The sequence below is a fragment of the Odocoileus virginianus genome, chromosome 17 (genome assembly GCF_023699985.2).
Source record: "Odocoileus virginianus isolate 20LAN1187 ecotype Illinois chromosome 17, Ovbor_1.2, whole genome shotgun sequence".
Taxonomy (NCBI): domain Eukaryota; kingdom Metazoa; phylum Chordata; class Mammalia; order Artiodactyla; family Cervidae; genus Odocoileus; species Odocoileus virginianus.
This window is the reverse complement of record NC_069690.1, coordinates 39801901-39814993: the sequence shown is the minus strand read 5'-3', so window position 1 is coordinate 39814993 and position 13093 is coordinate 39801901. Positions and strand designations below refer to the sequence as shown.

Here is a 13093-nt window from a genome sequence, read left to right as displayed (position 1 = left end):
TCCACAAGCTCACCTTCCCCTTCACTATCAGAGGCAGGATCCAGGACGCAGGGTTTGGCGTTTTATTGACACAAACACAAAGGCAGCTTCGGTAATGGGGTGGTACACAGAAGCGAAAACAATCGCACTTCACATGTTATTTGGCCTCATTCAGATGATGAAGAGGCTGAGCCCCTCCCCCTCACCTCCCATTGGCAATGGCTCGGGCAATAACCCTCCCTCATCCCAGATCCCAGGGCAGAGGGACCTACTGTACCCCTGCTCCAGGAAGTCCCTACTTTGGTTCCAGTGGCCCAGGTCCTAAACCACCCCACTTTGAACCCCTATTTCATCTCCTCACCCACATAAACAAAGTCTGGGGCTGACTGTGAAAAGTTGCCTCCCTGCTCTGAGGACGCAGTGGGCCTCCCTTGACGACAGGGGGAATGTGCTTTGATTTTTACACTGGTCCCAGAACAACACACAGATGGCATGGTCTCTCAGAGCTCTGGCTGGTAAATGCCACACTTAGCTGCAAGGCAGGGAAAGCTCCCCCACCTCTTTCTCCTCCACCGCCACAGAGAAACGACAGCCCCAGAGACAGGACATGGCCCAGGCCCCAGGAGGCTAGGGGCTGGCCCCCCACCCACTGGCACACACACGGATTTTTGGCAGTGTTGTGGGACTGGGGAGCAGCGAAACCCCAGCTCCGGCAGAACAAGGAAGGCACTGGGGAGGACGGGGGAAGAGGAGGTGTGAGGCAGGGACCCCCACATACACAAGCAAGGTTTCCATTGCTAAGGCACTGAGAACAAATCCAGAGAACTCAGTGAAGGGCTGAGGGGGCTCCACGTCCCTCCCACAGAGGGGGGCTGGTCTGACTCCCGCCCCAGTTGGAAGAGGCACCTCTGGTTGAGAGTGGCAGAACACCTGGAGGTGGGAGCAGCCCGATTGTGCTCGAGAAGTTGGCGACAGGACGAGGCCTTGCGACAAGGTGGGGGCGCTGGCTGGCCCGGGTTGAAGGGACACTAGGGCGACACAGGGACATGCTGGATTCACACGGATTGGCCCCATATCCTGAGCTGACATTTTGTTTCTTTGGGGAGGTGTGGGGCAGGGGCATGGCGGGCGATGAGGGGTAGGCGGAAGCACACAGAAACAGGACGGGAAGGAACTGGCTAACCTTAATCTTGGCACAAAAGCAGCACAGTGGGCCTGGGGAAAGGGTGGGGGCAGGAAGCAGCTGCCTCCCTCTGACCCTCCCTGTCCCCTTGGCAGGGCCCAGACATCCAAGTGGTCACTTCCCACCCTCTTCAGAGGGCAGGAAGGCGGGAGGGGGAAGCCCTGACTGAAGAGAAAGAACAGGGCAGGGGAGAGGTCATCACCACGGGGAACTTGCGGGCAGAGAGGGCAACGTGTGGTGACAGAGGATGATCCGAACAGTGAGGGTCTGGTGGCCAACAGCACATGGCTTCCTAACTTCTCTCTTTCCCGGGCCCCGAGGGTTGCCTAGCCCCTGGCCTAGTTCTCCTTCTCCGGCCCAGGCACCAGGAGGACTTTGCCCACATTCTTCTTCTCCTGCATCTGCCTCATGGCATCCGCCACCTGGAGAGGAAGATAAGACTCTGCTTTCAGCGCCATCCAGCTCCTCCAGCAGCCAGCCTAAAGGGGTCAGCCCTCCTCCTCCCCGGATTCCTCCTCTGGGGACTTCCTGGGTGTCTTACCCAGGCCCTCTCTGCAGAGCCATCACACTCACCTTCTCAAAGGGCCACACGGAGTCAATACGGGGCTTGATGTGGCCCTGGTTGTATAGAGCGAGGAGGCGGGTCACCACACTGCTGACCAGCTCCACCTCGCCCTCCAGGTAGCCCAGGTGGAAGCCACACACGGCTCGGTTGGCTGGCAGCAGCTGCAGAGTCGTCACGCTGAACTGATTCCACCACGTGCGCGCCAGGGCCATCAGGTTCCGCTTGGGGCCTGTCAGCAAGTTGGCCATTCCTGAGGCAGAGAGAGACACAGCCTGTGAATCCAGGGGCCAAGCACATCCCTGCAAATCTGGATTCATGCTCATCTGCCCACTGCAGGCCCCTTACAATTATCCATGCCAGCCCCAGGAGTGACAGGAGAACCTTCCGCCACCTGCTGGCTACCTGGCCCAACTGACTCAAAGATTGCTCTGAGCTTTACTTATTTTGGGTGTGAAGTAGTTTTTTGAATGAAAATGCAGCTGGCCCAAGAAGCCTGGGAAGTAGGACAGAGGAAAGCAGACAGGTTGATATTGTATCAGGAATAATCCCCAAACAAGAACACAGAACACCAAATTTGCTATGACTCATGCAAGAAAAGGACAGTAGGTACACCCAGGAGGCAGCAACCTGAATGCAATAACCAGAACCATCCTAACAGCGATGCTTTCTCATAGCACCGGAGTCTCCACACCTTCTGCCTTCAAAAGCCCCGGGCCCCTAATATCCCACCCCTCCGACCCACAATACTTCCCCAAACTCCCCCTTCACCTCTGGCCCACTCACTCACCGTAAGTGACTACTTTGCCCATGGGTTTGAGGAGGTTGTAGCCCTTGGCAGTATCTGACCCACCCAGAGGGTCCATGACAATGTCCACACCTGTCACAGAGTAGGGGGCCCAAGAAGAGCATTAGGAGTCACAGATCCGGAGATGCCCCACCTCCCTAGCCCCATGCCATCCGAGCCCTTCCCATTCCCTGAGACCTTTGGGGGAAATCTTCTTGATCTCATCCACGTAGTCAGTCGTGTGGTAGTCGATGGGGTGTGTGACTCCATTCTCCTTCAGCACCTCGTGCTTGCTGGTTGAAGCCGTTCCGAACACGGTCACATTCTCCACTGTCCGGCACAGCTGCAAGGCAGCCATACCCACACCCCCTAAAGCAAGACACTTTCTAAGGAGGGGATATGGGGTCGCCTAGCCACCACTCCCCATTTCCACCTCTCAAGGATCCAGCCCATCATTTTGCCGAGGTTCATCCTGGGGCTTTCTTCCATCATCCCATGTCTAATTTCCAAGACTAACAACTGGGGGGAGGGAGACTGCCAAGGAGGGGGTGCTGGGCGAGGGCACGTTGCTATGATAGCATACCAGGTTGGACCTGGTGCCTGAGTGTTACCATGGCAACAACACTGCAGAGGCCTCTGGGCACCATAGGCCGAGGCAGCCAGTGTTGCCATGACAACAGTCCAGACATGCAGCAGGGAAGGGGCCTGGAAGGAAATCTGGGTGGGATAAATGGAGGGTGCCTGTTACCTGCAGCCATGTGTACCAAGACGCTGTGGCCAGGCCGTAGGTTGCCAAAGTCGAAGAGGACCATGTAGGCTGTGATATAATTGACCAGCAAGGCAGCAGCTTCTTCAAAAGTCATGGTCTCAGGCATCAGGAATGTCTGGGCTGAAGGCACAGTCACCTCCTCCTGCCACATGCCTGACCTGATCAACACCATCACTCGGTCCCCTACCTTGAAGAATGGAAAAAGAGACTGAATCACTTTGCTATATACCAGAAACTAACACAATATTGTAAAACTATAATTAAAAAAAAAATTAAAAAGAGCATCATTCATTCACTCATTCATTCACCTGCTGGTAATTTACAACATTCCACTGTGCACAAGGCCCTCTTCCTGGCAATGAAGTAATAGTACAAGCAGCAGCAGGGCTCAGGGTAATGGTTATAATAATAACAATAGTAAAAATATCATCAAAAACAATAACAATGTATCTTTGCTGACTGGTACCAAGGGTCAGGGCCTATTGTAACCACTATGTATAAACACTCAAAACTCATATCAGCTCCCTGAGGAAGATACTAGCCTATCTCCACTTACAAATCTTACACTTTACTATTGTGTAAGAAGCTTATAGTTAGAGCAGCATGAAATACTGGTGAAGATATCAAACTGCTCTGGCTTTAAAAAAAAAAAGGCTCCATTGTTTTCTGACAGTATGATCTTGGGCAAATAAACATTGTCTAACCTTTTTGAGCCCCAGGTTTCCCATCTGTGAAACAAGGCAGTTAATGAGGATTAAGTGGCAAAAATATATATATATCTTTCAGTGATTTTTTAGCCTAATGTCTGGCACACAGTAAGAACTTCATAGTGTTAGCTAATAATCATGACGACAATGATGACAATACCAGAAGCAAGGAGGGGCAGTCACCAATCTTAAAACTGAAGGAAAAGAAAAAAAAAAAAAATGAAGGAATAGGGCAGTATGTGCTAAGGGCCATATGAAAGTGCAGGTAAAGGTCTCTGAGTAGCACCCAGGGCTCAGAAAGAACCTTCACCCAGTGACTGGGGGGAGGGGCAGTGGACAAGGAGAGCCAGCCACACCATCCCACCTATCCAGAAAAGACATCGCTCTTCCCCTTCCCCAGGCCCTCAGCCAACTGCACAAGAGCCTCCTAGCAGGACGGAAAGGGAGCAAAGAAAACAGGAGCTTCCCCTCCAGTTTAACAACCAGGGTCAAGGGAAGAACAGGGGAAAGGGGGCAGTCTGTGGAGGAAAGCCTCTCATGGTTCTCTGAAGAGCGTGGAGAGGGAGGTGTGGGTGCTGTTCCAGGACAATCTGAGTCTGTCTTGGATCCTGCCAGGAATGATGGGAATTCGGCATAGTAACCAGACTTGGGATCCATGGGGTAGGGGGATGGGACACCCACACATACCTTTTTTTCATGTCCTCAAGCCCCCACACTCCACTGAGGAGGAGTACTGAGGGCAGACTAGCATCTTTCTTCACAAGCACTGGCCTGAGATGAGGTCTGGGGAATGGCCTCCCCAAGACTCAGGACTAGCGGACTCAGAAATAACCATCAAAGGCTGGGAAAAGTGTGGTCAGTCTAGGTGGTGGCTAGTCCCAGAGTTGGTCCAGTACAAGGTCCACTCACCAAGGTTAATGCTCATCCCTAAGCCCAGGACCCCTTCCCAGCTAAGATATCAGAAGCGAGGAAGGGCTCTCCCCTCAGAATTCAGCCTCTTACATCAGATTCTTACCCTGGACAGGATATCCTGTATTTTCGAAGCGGAAAGTGTGGGGAGAAGGGGTTAGGTAGTTGGCCTTGGGCAGTAACATGAACTAAAACTCCCATCAAAAAAAAAAAAAAAAAACATTCCTCTTAGCACCTTCTCAGAGTAGGATTAGTTAGAAGTCAGTGTAAAGGGTGGGGTGGAAGCTGAATCCAGGGAGAAGCCCTTTAAGGCGGAAGGCGATGTATGCTTGTACAATAAATCCAAAATTTCCAGCTCTGGGATCTGGGGCCGGTAGGTCTGGCAAGATGAAGCCTGCCTTTGGTGAGTCTCTCCAGCAGGGGCCTGATTTGAAAAGAAACCCCTCAACAAACGACGTGCAAAAGCCTTATTACCCCAGGTCTCTCAAAAAGTTGATCATTTGGATCTCTTCGTTGTCTGGGGTTTTGGCCAAGATTAATGATAAACAAAAAGGAGACACAGACAGCAGAGCTGGGCCAACCTGCTCACGGTGCCACCCCCCCCCCCCCCCAGTCCAAATGGGCACTGGGCCCGGTTTCCGAGGCGAGGGTCCCCTCTGAGGAAGGCAGAGGTGGGTTCTGCCTCAAGTTCCCAAGGGCGGCGCCCCTGGGGTCTTGTCTGCTTGGCTGAGTCACGGGCGGAGGAGATGTTGCTGTCACGGGAGACAGAGAGCCCAAGACAAAGATCCAGACACCCAATCTCGCCCCCCCGCACCCCCAAAGCAGTCCGCACTCCTACCCCTACCCCCACGATCAGTGGAAGGCCGGTGTGCGGGGAAAGGGGGTGGCGGACTCCCTCTCCTCCATGATGGGCGTGCCCGTCTCCCAGGCCGGGCTCTGGGAGGGGCCGCCTCACACCCCCACAGACCACGGGGCAGCATGTGACTAGGACTCTGGCACGGCCCGGAGCCCCCGCCCAACTCCGACTACAGAGCTCTTCAAGCTTCCTTGGCAGGGGTGGGGGGAAGGTCCCCACCGTCACTCAGAGTCGCAGACGACAATTACCCGCGGAGAGTTCAGTGGGCAGGGGTACCGAATAGGTTTCACGGGTGGTGGGGGGGGGGGGGCAGCCGGGAGGCTCACTGCGCGCATGCGCATAGGCTCCTTATTGTTTTCCCACCCACCCAGCACCACCGCCGCTTCTGGGCGGCGGCCACGATTAAAATGTTTGGGGAGCGGGCAAGGGTTCCCTCTCAACCCCCACTCCCCAATATAAATCCAGTTCTCCAGGAGTCTCGGAGCACAGTCTCCTGTCCTGTGCTCTTCCGAGCCCGTCTACTCGGGTTCGTGCCAGTTTCCCCCAGCTCTGCCACACCCCCGGCGCCCACCCACTAGTGCCCCACTGCCCGGTAGCCTGCGCAGCCTCTCCCCGCCCTGCCCGCTCACCTTGAAGTCGTTTACGCCCTCGCCCACAGCGATCACCACGCCCGCGCCCTCCATGCCTGGAGTGACGGGCAGCGGCGGGAGCCGATCGTACAGCCCCTGCCGGGCCATAAGGTCAGCGAAGTTGAGCCCGCAGGCCTTGACGCGCAGCGTCAGCTGGCCGGCCCCCGGGGCTGGGGGCGCGGCCGGCCGGGTCTGCAGCTTCACCTTGTCGTAGCCGCCGAAGCCGGTGAGCACCAGACAGCGCAGCAGAGGCGGCGGCGGCGAAGGGGCGGCGGGCCCCTCGGAGGCCGCAGACGGCTGAGCGTCGCCAGCTGCCTCCGCCTTCGGGGGCTGCGAAGAGGCATCTTCTCCAGCCCCTGCCTCGGCCGCCGCCACCGCGGTGGCCGCCTCGGCTACCTCTCTCTCGGCGGACATGGCTGAGACTCCCGACGTGGGCGCACAGCTGGACGGAGAGTGCACCGCTGGGGAAGGCGGGGCGCGTCAGGACTAGCGGAGGCTGCGGACTCGAAGCAGGCGAGGCGGGGCGCCGAGACGGGGGCGGGGCCTCGTGCGCCGACTTAAAGGGCCAGGGCCACCCGGCAGGTGCGGAGGGAGCGCGAGAAGTGGAGAGGAGCTTATGGGTACGGACTCACGCGAGGTCACTCTTGGGATCAGGAAGACCGCGAGTTAATTTATGTATTCATGACAAACAAGTTTTAAAATATATTAAGAGACAGTCTGAAGGACGATCCCAAAACCTGAGCTTACGTCAGATGTGGGGAGCCAGCCACCTGTGGAGCGGAACTCGACCCAGCCTGTCCTCAGACTCTGACACTACCCATATGTGATCCACTCTTTGTGTTCTTGCAGTGGCAAGCTGGAGCAGGGTGACCGAGCCATCTATCTTTGTTAAAGCTCTGTGCCTCAATTGTTCCTTCCGTAAAATGGAAATGATGTTGCTTGCTCCAGTTATCCTTACAGGGTAAAGATACAATTAAATCGAGTATCCTCTATTTAAAGAAGCCCTTTTGAAAGGTAAAAGATGCCATGTATATGCAAAACAGGTTTGATTAATGTTAGGCTCCGAATTAAGCCTGAAATGATTTTAGAGCTTGTCTCTGGTTCCAGCAGGGCTGTCTCCCTGGGCAGTTCTGTCTTCCTCTTCTTTCTCTCTTCTCCGCGAAGCATCCACCAGAGGACGCAGCTTCCCCAAAACTTTCCACCCTGCGCTTGGCTGGAGAAACTCAGTCCAGGCTTCCTTGCTAGTCCGGGCCCGCGGTTAAATCACTGCAGCTCCAGACCCGGCCGGCCGTTGCCATGGAAACGGAAAGCCATGACGTCACCATTGTCCTGGTAGTTGTGTTGGAGTCCTTTCCTACAGATCCTCAAGACTCCCTGGACTTGAGAGTGGAGGAGAGACACTAAACCAAAAAGACTCCTTTCCCCCCTACCTTCTCGCGCCCCCTTCAGTTCAGAAAGTGGATGGATGCCCCCGCGCGTGTCCTCAGTAGCACACCGACGTTCACGCGTGGGCACCCAGAAGGCCCAAGCCTCATGCGTGTGCAGCTCCCACCTACCTCTGAGAACTTTCCCCGAACTCCGCCCCAATCCCAGGCAGGAGGAAGTCAAGTCAGTCAAACAACCCCGCTGAGCGGGCCCGAAACCCGCAGGGTCCCTATCACTCCGCGCGCAAGAACCCGGTTCCTGGGCCCCTGGCCCCGCCCCTCTCCTCTGGGCCCCGCCCCCCGGCAGCGCGGGTGGGAGGCGGGGCCGGGGGCGCGGCCGCCGGGTTGGGGGCGGGGCGGAGGGGGGGCCGCGGCCCCGGGAGGGGGCTCGGCGCGGGCCCGAGAGATGCCGGTGTCGGCGGCCCGAGCGGCTGCAGCTGCAGCGGCGGGGGAGGCGGCAGCGGAGCCCGGGAGGGGGGCTGCGCGGGGGGCCGGCGCGTAGCCGGGACCATGGAGGGGCAGAGCGGCCGCTGCAAGATCGTGGTGGTGGGGGACGCCGAGTGCGGCAAGACGGCGCTGCTGCAGGTGTTCGCCAAGGACGCCTACCCCGGGGTGAGGAACCGGCGTCTTGGGAGGGGGGCGCTGGGGCCGCGGGGGTGGGTGATTGGAGCCTGGGGGACGGACGGAAATGGGTGCTGGGGTAACCAGGGATCCAAAAGAGGGGTTTGGAGGACTGGGAAAGACGTTAGGCTTTCTGGAAAGACTGCAGAGGTTTGGGGTGGGAGGAATTGGGGAGCAGGGTGAGATGAATGGGGCTTGGAAGAACCAGAGGATCCCGGAGGGGGCGCCAGGGGAATGTCGGGGGGGAGGGTGTCCTAGGCATTGGAAAGAGGAAGAATTAGGGCCTGAAAGGACCGAGAAGGGGGTCCGGGAGCCTGGCAGAAATTCCGCTGAGGCAGCCGCTCCCGGGATCTTCCCGTTACCCAACACCGGACCAACTTGGGTCCTGGGGCTGGGCTACACGGGGTGTGGGAATTAGGAGCGCATTTGTCTGGGGTGAGGACTGGAGGATCTCATCTTGACCCATTCGTGTCTGCAGAGTTATGTCCCCACCGTGTTTGAGAACTACACCGCGAGCTTTGAGATCGACAAGCGCCGCATTGAGCTCAACATGTGGGACACTTCAGGTAGCCAAGTCCCTAAGGGTCACCCTGACTTCCAGACCTCCCCCTAATCCCTCCCTGGACTAGATCCTTAGGCTCTAGTTCAACCCAGCCCATCCATCCAATTCTAGGAGGAAGGAAAATCAATATTCTGCTTAAAGCCAGGGAAACTGAGGCAGAGCTTTCAGAGACACATAGAAACCTTGTCCTGAAGGAGAAAGCCTGTCCCCTTAGCTGGATTCTGCATACCTGGGAAAGTTGGGAAGGAATGACTTTTGTTTTGGAACATATTTCTTAGGAGATAAGGCTGGGTTTAGAAAAGACATTTAGAATTTCTTGGGGTGAGGGTGTGCAGCAGGAAACTGCTTCTCTAGACTGAACTGTAGAAATCCAAGATCAGTTCTCAGGAGGAGAGTGGAAGAGCTCTGCCCCTGCCCATTCATCTTCAAAAAGGGAGGGTGTTCTGTTTTGTTTTAAATTTTTGCTTGGCTCCCCTAGAAAGCTATAGAAGATGTCTGTCAAAGCCCAGAAAGCACATGCAAAATTTTGTGAGAATGTTGAATGATTTCATGAGCTTCTCAAAGACCCAGAAGAGATTAAGAATGATTACTTTTAGAGAACCCCCTAGGGAAGTGAAGAGCTTATTTCTGCCCCTAACCTCCTTTCTGTCTGCTTTCCTTGGAGAAACGGACTCCTTGATGGGGACTAATACCTGCTCTTTCCCATTCTCTGCTCAGCATGCCTTAACCGCCAGGATTGCTAAGGTCTCCCGTTCCCTTCCAGGCTTTCCTCCCTCTCAGGACCCTCGTCTGTCCCCTCCCTCCTTGTCTTCTTTCAGGTTCCTCTTACTATGATAACGTCCGGCCTCTGGCCTATCCTGACTCGGACGCTGTGCTCATCTGCTTCGACATTAGCCGACCGGAAACACTGGACAGTGTCCTCAAGAAGGTGGGAGCCTGGGGAAGCAGGACAGCTAGACTGAGGGGGACAGGGAAACGCATGGGCCAGGAGGGAGTTAAAGCTGAGCATGGCCAATAGGGAGAACGTGTGTGACACCCTCAACTTTTCCCGTCCTCCCTGACTTCCCGGAAGTCAGTCCTAGAGCTGGATATGGCATCTGGGGGACATGGGGGACAAAAGGGAGAAGTACTCAAGGGATTACTAGTCCACCCTCCTCATCCCCTTGGATTTGGGAGCCCCTGGATGAAGGAGATGGGAATGCTGCTGCTGGAGTTCAGGAAAGCCCCTGCGGGTGTCCTCTGCAGTCCCCTATTTCCATGAGAAAAGCCCAAGGTGAATGGACAGAGTCAGCTAAGGCAGCCCTAGTTCTCAGTTGCAGTTGTGGAAAGAGAGGGCGGGATTGGTCTGTTCCCAGGAACAAATTTGGGAAAGGGGGTGGGAATGGGAAGGTTCCAAGCTGGCCGACCCCGCATGGCCCCCACCCTTGCCTTCTCCTTCTTTCCCTTCTCCCACACCTCTGCCTGCTTTTCAGCCCAAGCCCACCAGTGTCACCTGCTTGCTTAATTACATGGGAGAGACTAGAGGGGTGCATGATTCCTGCATGCTGTGAGCCAGGGGGGTGGTTCCTACATGTTGTGCCTCCTTCTACCCCTGCATAACTTTGTTTTCTTGCTCCAAATAGTGGCAAGGGGAGACTCAAGAGTTTTGCCCCAATGCCAAGGTTGTGCTGGTTGGCTGTAAACTGGACATGCGGACTGACCTGGCCACACTGAGGGAGCTGTCCAAGCAGAGGCTTATCCCTGTTACGCATGAGCAGGTGGGCCTCTTGATCTGTGACCTAAGACCTCTCACCTCTGCCCCTCCCAGCCTCTTTTCTGAAAACACCCTATTTGGCTAATCCCTTGCCCTGGCCTCTGGCCTGATCCCTTAACCCCCTGCCCCAGCTTCCCTGCCCCTTGCTGAACTGCAGTCCCATGACCCTCTCTACTCACTCCATCCTTCCAGGGCACCGTGCTGGCCAAGCAGGTGGGGGCTGTGTCCTATGTAGAATGCTCTTCCCGGTCCTCTGAGCGCAGCGTCAGAGATGTCTTCCATGTGGCCACCGTGGCCTCCCTTGGCCGTGGCCACAGACAGCTGCGCCGTACTGACTCACGCCGGGGATTGCAGCGATCTGCTCAGCTGGCAGGACGGCCAGACCGGGGGAATGGAAATGGGAACGGGAATGAGGGTGAGATACACAAGGATAGAGCCAAGAGCTGCAATCTCATGTGAGGGGCCCTGTGGGAGGAGGAGGGGGGCCTGGGGCACAGTTGTCCCACTGCTGGTCCTGGCTTCCTGATCTCCTGACTCTGTTTGGGACTTTAGGGCGGGCGAGTGAACAGTTCTCCCTGAGAAGGGAGTTGGAGGCAGAAAGGTGCCACTGTTCCCCACATCCTCATTCCTCTCCTGTCCAAGGCAAGTTGAAAGTTGAGGGAACCAGCAGAGCAGGCATCTGGGCTGTGGGCTGGGACGAGGCCAGGGATCTGGGGAAGCCAGCAGCAAGCAGTGACCTTGGTTGAGTCTCAATATATGAAGGGTGCCTTCCTCCCCACCTCCAGTCCCCATATCCTGGTCCTGGCGCTCTTCCCCAAGGAAAGTGTCCACTTGCTGACCTTCCTTCTTCCTCACCTCTCATTTCCACAGCTGTTCTCACTCATCCTAACCTCCAGGCAACACGCACTAAATTAAAAAGCAAATTGAGAAGCCTCTTCCTCTCCCCCTGCCCCATCTACCCACCAGTCCTAGCTCCCTCCCTCCCTTCCCCCAGTAGTCCAAATAAAGCCCATGTCCATGGAAAATGACTGTGGCTTTAGTTTTGTTGCTTTCTTAAAAAAAAAAAAAAAAAAAAACAACCTACCAGTGTCTAGTAGCTGGAGGGAAAGTTAGGCTTCAGGAAGAACTTCCCTGTCGATGCTCACAGATGGAGCAGAGGAAAAAGCTGTGGGTTGGATCAGCAGTGTCCTTTTAGGAGCCAGAGGTGGGAGAGAGAGGTGTCTTGGGACTATTCATCTCAGTTAATGAGCCAGACAATCCTAAAGCCATTAGGGGGTTTAAAGTGGACTGATGTGCAATTCATTACTTAGCCCAACTGGGGCCCCCTGCTAATGTGGGAGGAGGCCTGCTGAAGTGGTCCAGGACCCTTGATCACTATCTCCAGCCCCAACTTGGAATCAGCTGGTGCCCTGGGAGCTCTGGGGTAGGAGGACATTAAAAGCCTCTGCATCCAGCTGACCCCATGCAGAGTGAAGTTTCCCAAGGGGACAGTCATTTGATTCTGGGGTCTCCTTGGTGGCTGGGGCAGGGGCTGACTCCATCTTTCCATCCTGAGCAACTTGATGATTTTGGAGGGAGCACAAGATAAGAGTTGAGGGTCACATCTCCTCAACCTCTGCTAGACAAGGAAAGCCAGTGGAGGGACTGGCTAGAGTACTTGTTGTCAAGAAAGACAGTGCTGGTCTGTTTTCTCCGGAGTCTGGTTTCACATCGTCCTGTATTCCCTCCCTGGCTCTGATCCCACTGGCCTCTTTTTGGTGACATTCTCCCCCAGGAACCATCCATGGCTCTCCCCTCCCCCAGCCCCAGCCCATTCTTGAGACACACTTCTGGGAGAGAACACAGACCTTACCCTCCCATCTGCTGGGATCCCCCGCTTCTAATTCACAGCCCCTCCCTCCCTCATTCATTCAGCAAGTGTGTACTGAGCACCAACTGTGTGCCCGACACTGGCTTTGGATTCTGAAAGGACCAGTCTCTATACTCTGGAGGCCAGCCCAGTGGGGAAGAGAGGTGCCCCTGGTGTGATGGTGCCTCAGTTGTGGGAGCTCCTTACAGCCTCAGAAGCCCATCCTCTGAGCCAGGTCCTTGAGGGTCGAAGCGGAGTTTGCCAGGCAGGGAAGGGGTAGGAAAAGTACTCTGAGTGAAGGATACAGCATGTGCGAACACGTGGAGATGAGGAAGAGCATGGCACTGGCACGTTTGGGGCTTCCACTTCAGGGAGAGAGGAAGACAAGGCTGGGAAGGTATATCGATGCAGGCCCTGCAAAGGAACCAGGAGTTCATTCTGGGGATGTGAGGTGGCCAAAGGGGGTTCAAGCAGAAAATGAAGTGACCAGATTTGGTTTTTTG

General features: G+C 55.7%; 2 protein-coding genes across 2 annotated transcripts; one reads left to right on the top strand and one right to left on the bottom strand.

Annotated features, from left to right (window-relative positions):
- Positions 1-48: 48 nt before the first annotated feature.
- On the bottom strand, positions 49-7787 carry VAT1 (vesicle amine transport 1). Its single transcript, XM_020886519.2, has 6 exons — positions 6382-7787; positions 3260-3467; positions 2710-2880; positions 2515-2604; positions 1736-1977; positions 49-1584 (listed from the first exon to the last, which is right to left on the bottom strand). Exons 1-6 carry the CDS (start codon positions 6793-6795, stop codon positions 1501-1503), a joined length of 1209 nt encoding a protein of 402 aa, XP_020742178.1. The 5' UTR covers positions 6796-7787; the 3' UTR covers positions 49-1500.
- A 483-nt stretch (positions 7788-8270) lies between these two features.
- On the top strand, positions 8271-11820 carry RND2 (Rho family GTPase 2). The gene is made up of 5 exons (XM_020886522.2): positions 8271-8417; positions 8905-8992; positions 9807-9916; positions 10611-10745; positions 10934-11820. Exons 1-5 carry the CDS (start codon positions 8316-8318, stop codon positions 11198-11200), a joined length of 702 nt encoding a protein of 233 aa, XP_020742181.1. The 5' UTR covers positions 8271-8315; the 3' UTR covers positions 11201-11820.
- The last annotated feature ends 1273 nt before the right edge of the window (positions 11821-13093 follow it).

Coding starts and splice junctions, on each gene's coding strand:
- VAT1 (XM_020886519.2), bottom strand. CDS start 6,795: ATGTCCGCCGAGAGAGAGGTAGCCGAGGCGGCCACCGCGGTGGCGGCG. Junction 2,605..2,709: donor CAAGAAGATTTCCCCCAAAG/GTCTCAGGGAAT, acceptor ACTCTGTGACAG/GTGTGGACATTGTCATGGAC. Junction 1,585..1,735: donor CCGTGTGGCCCTTTGAGAAG/GTGAGTGTGATG, acceptor CTTCCTCTCCAG/GTGGCGGATGCCATGAGGCA.
- RND2 (XM_020886522.2), top strand. CDS start 8,316: ATGGAGGGGCAGAGCGGCCGCTGCAAGATCGTGGTGGTGGGGGACGCC. Junction 8,993..9,806: donor CAACATGTGGGACACTTCAG/GTAGCCAAGTCC, acceptor GTCTTCTTTCAG/GTTCCTCTTACTATGATAAC. Junction 9,917..10,610: donor TGGACAGTGTCCTCAAGAAG/GTGGGAGCCTGG, acceptor TGCTCCAAATAG/TGGCAAGGGGAGACTCAAGA.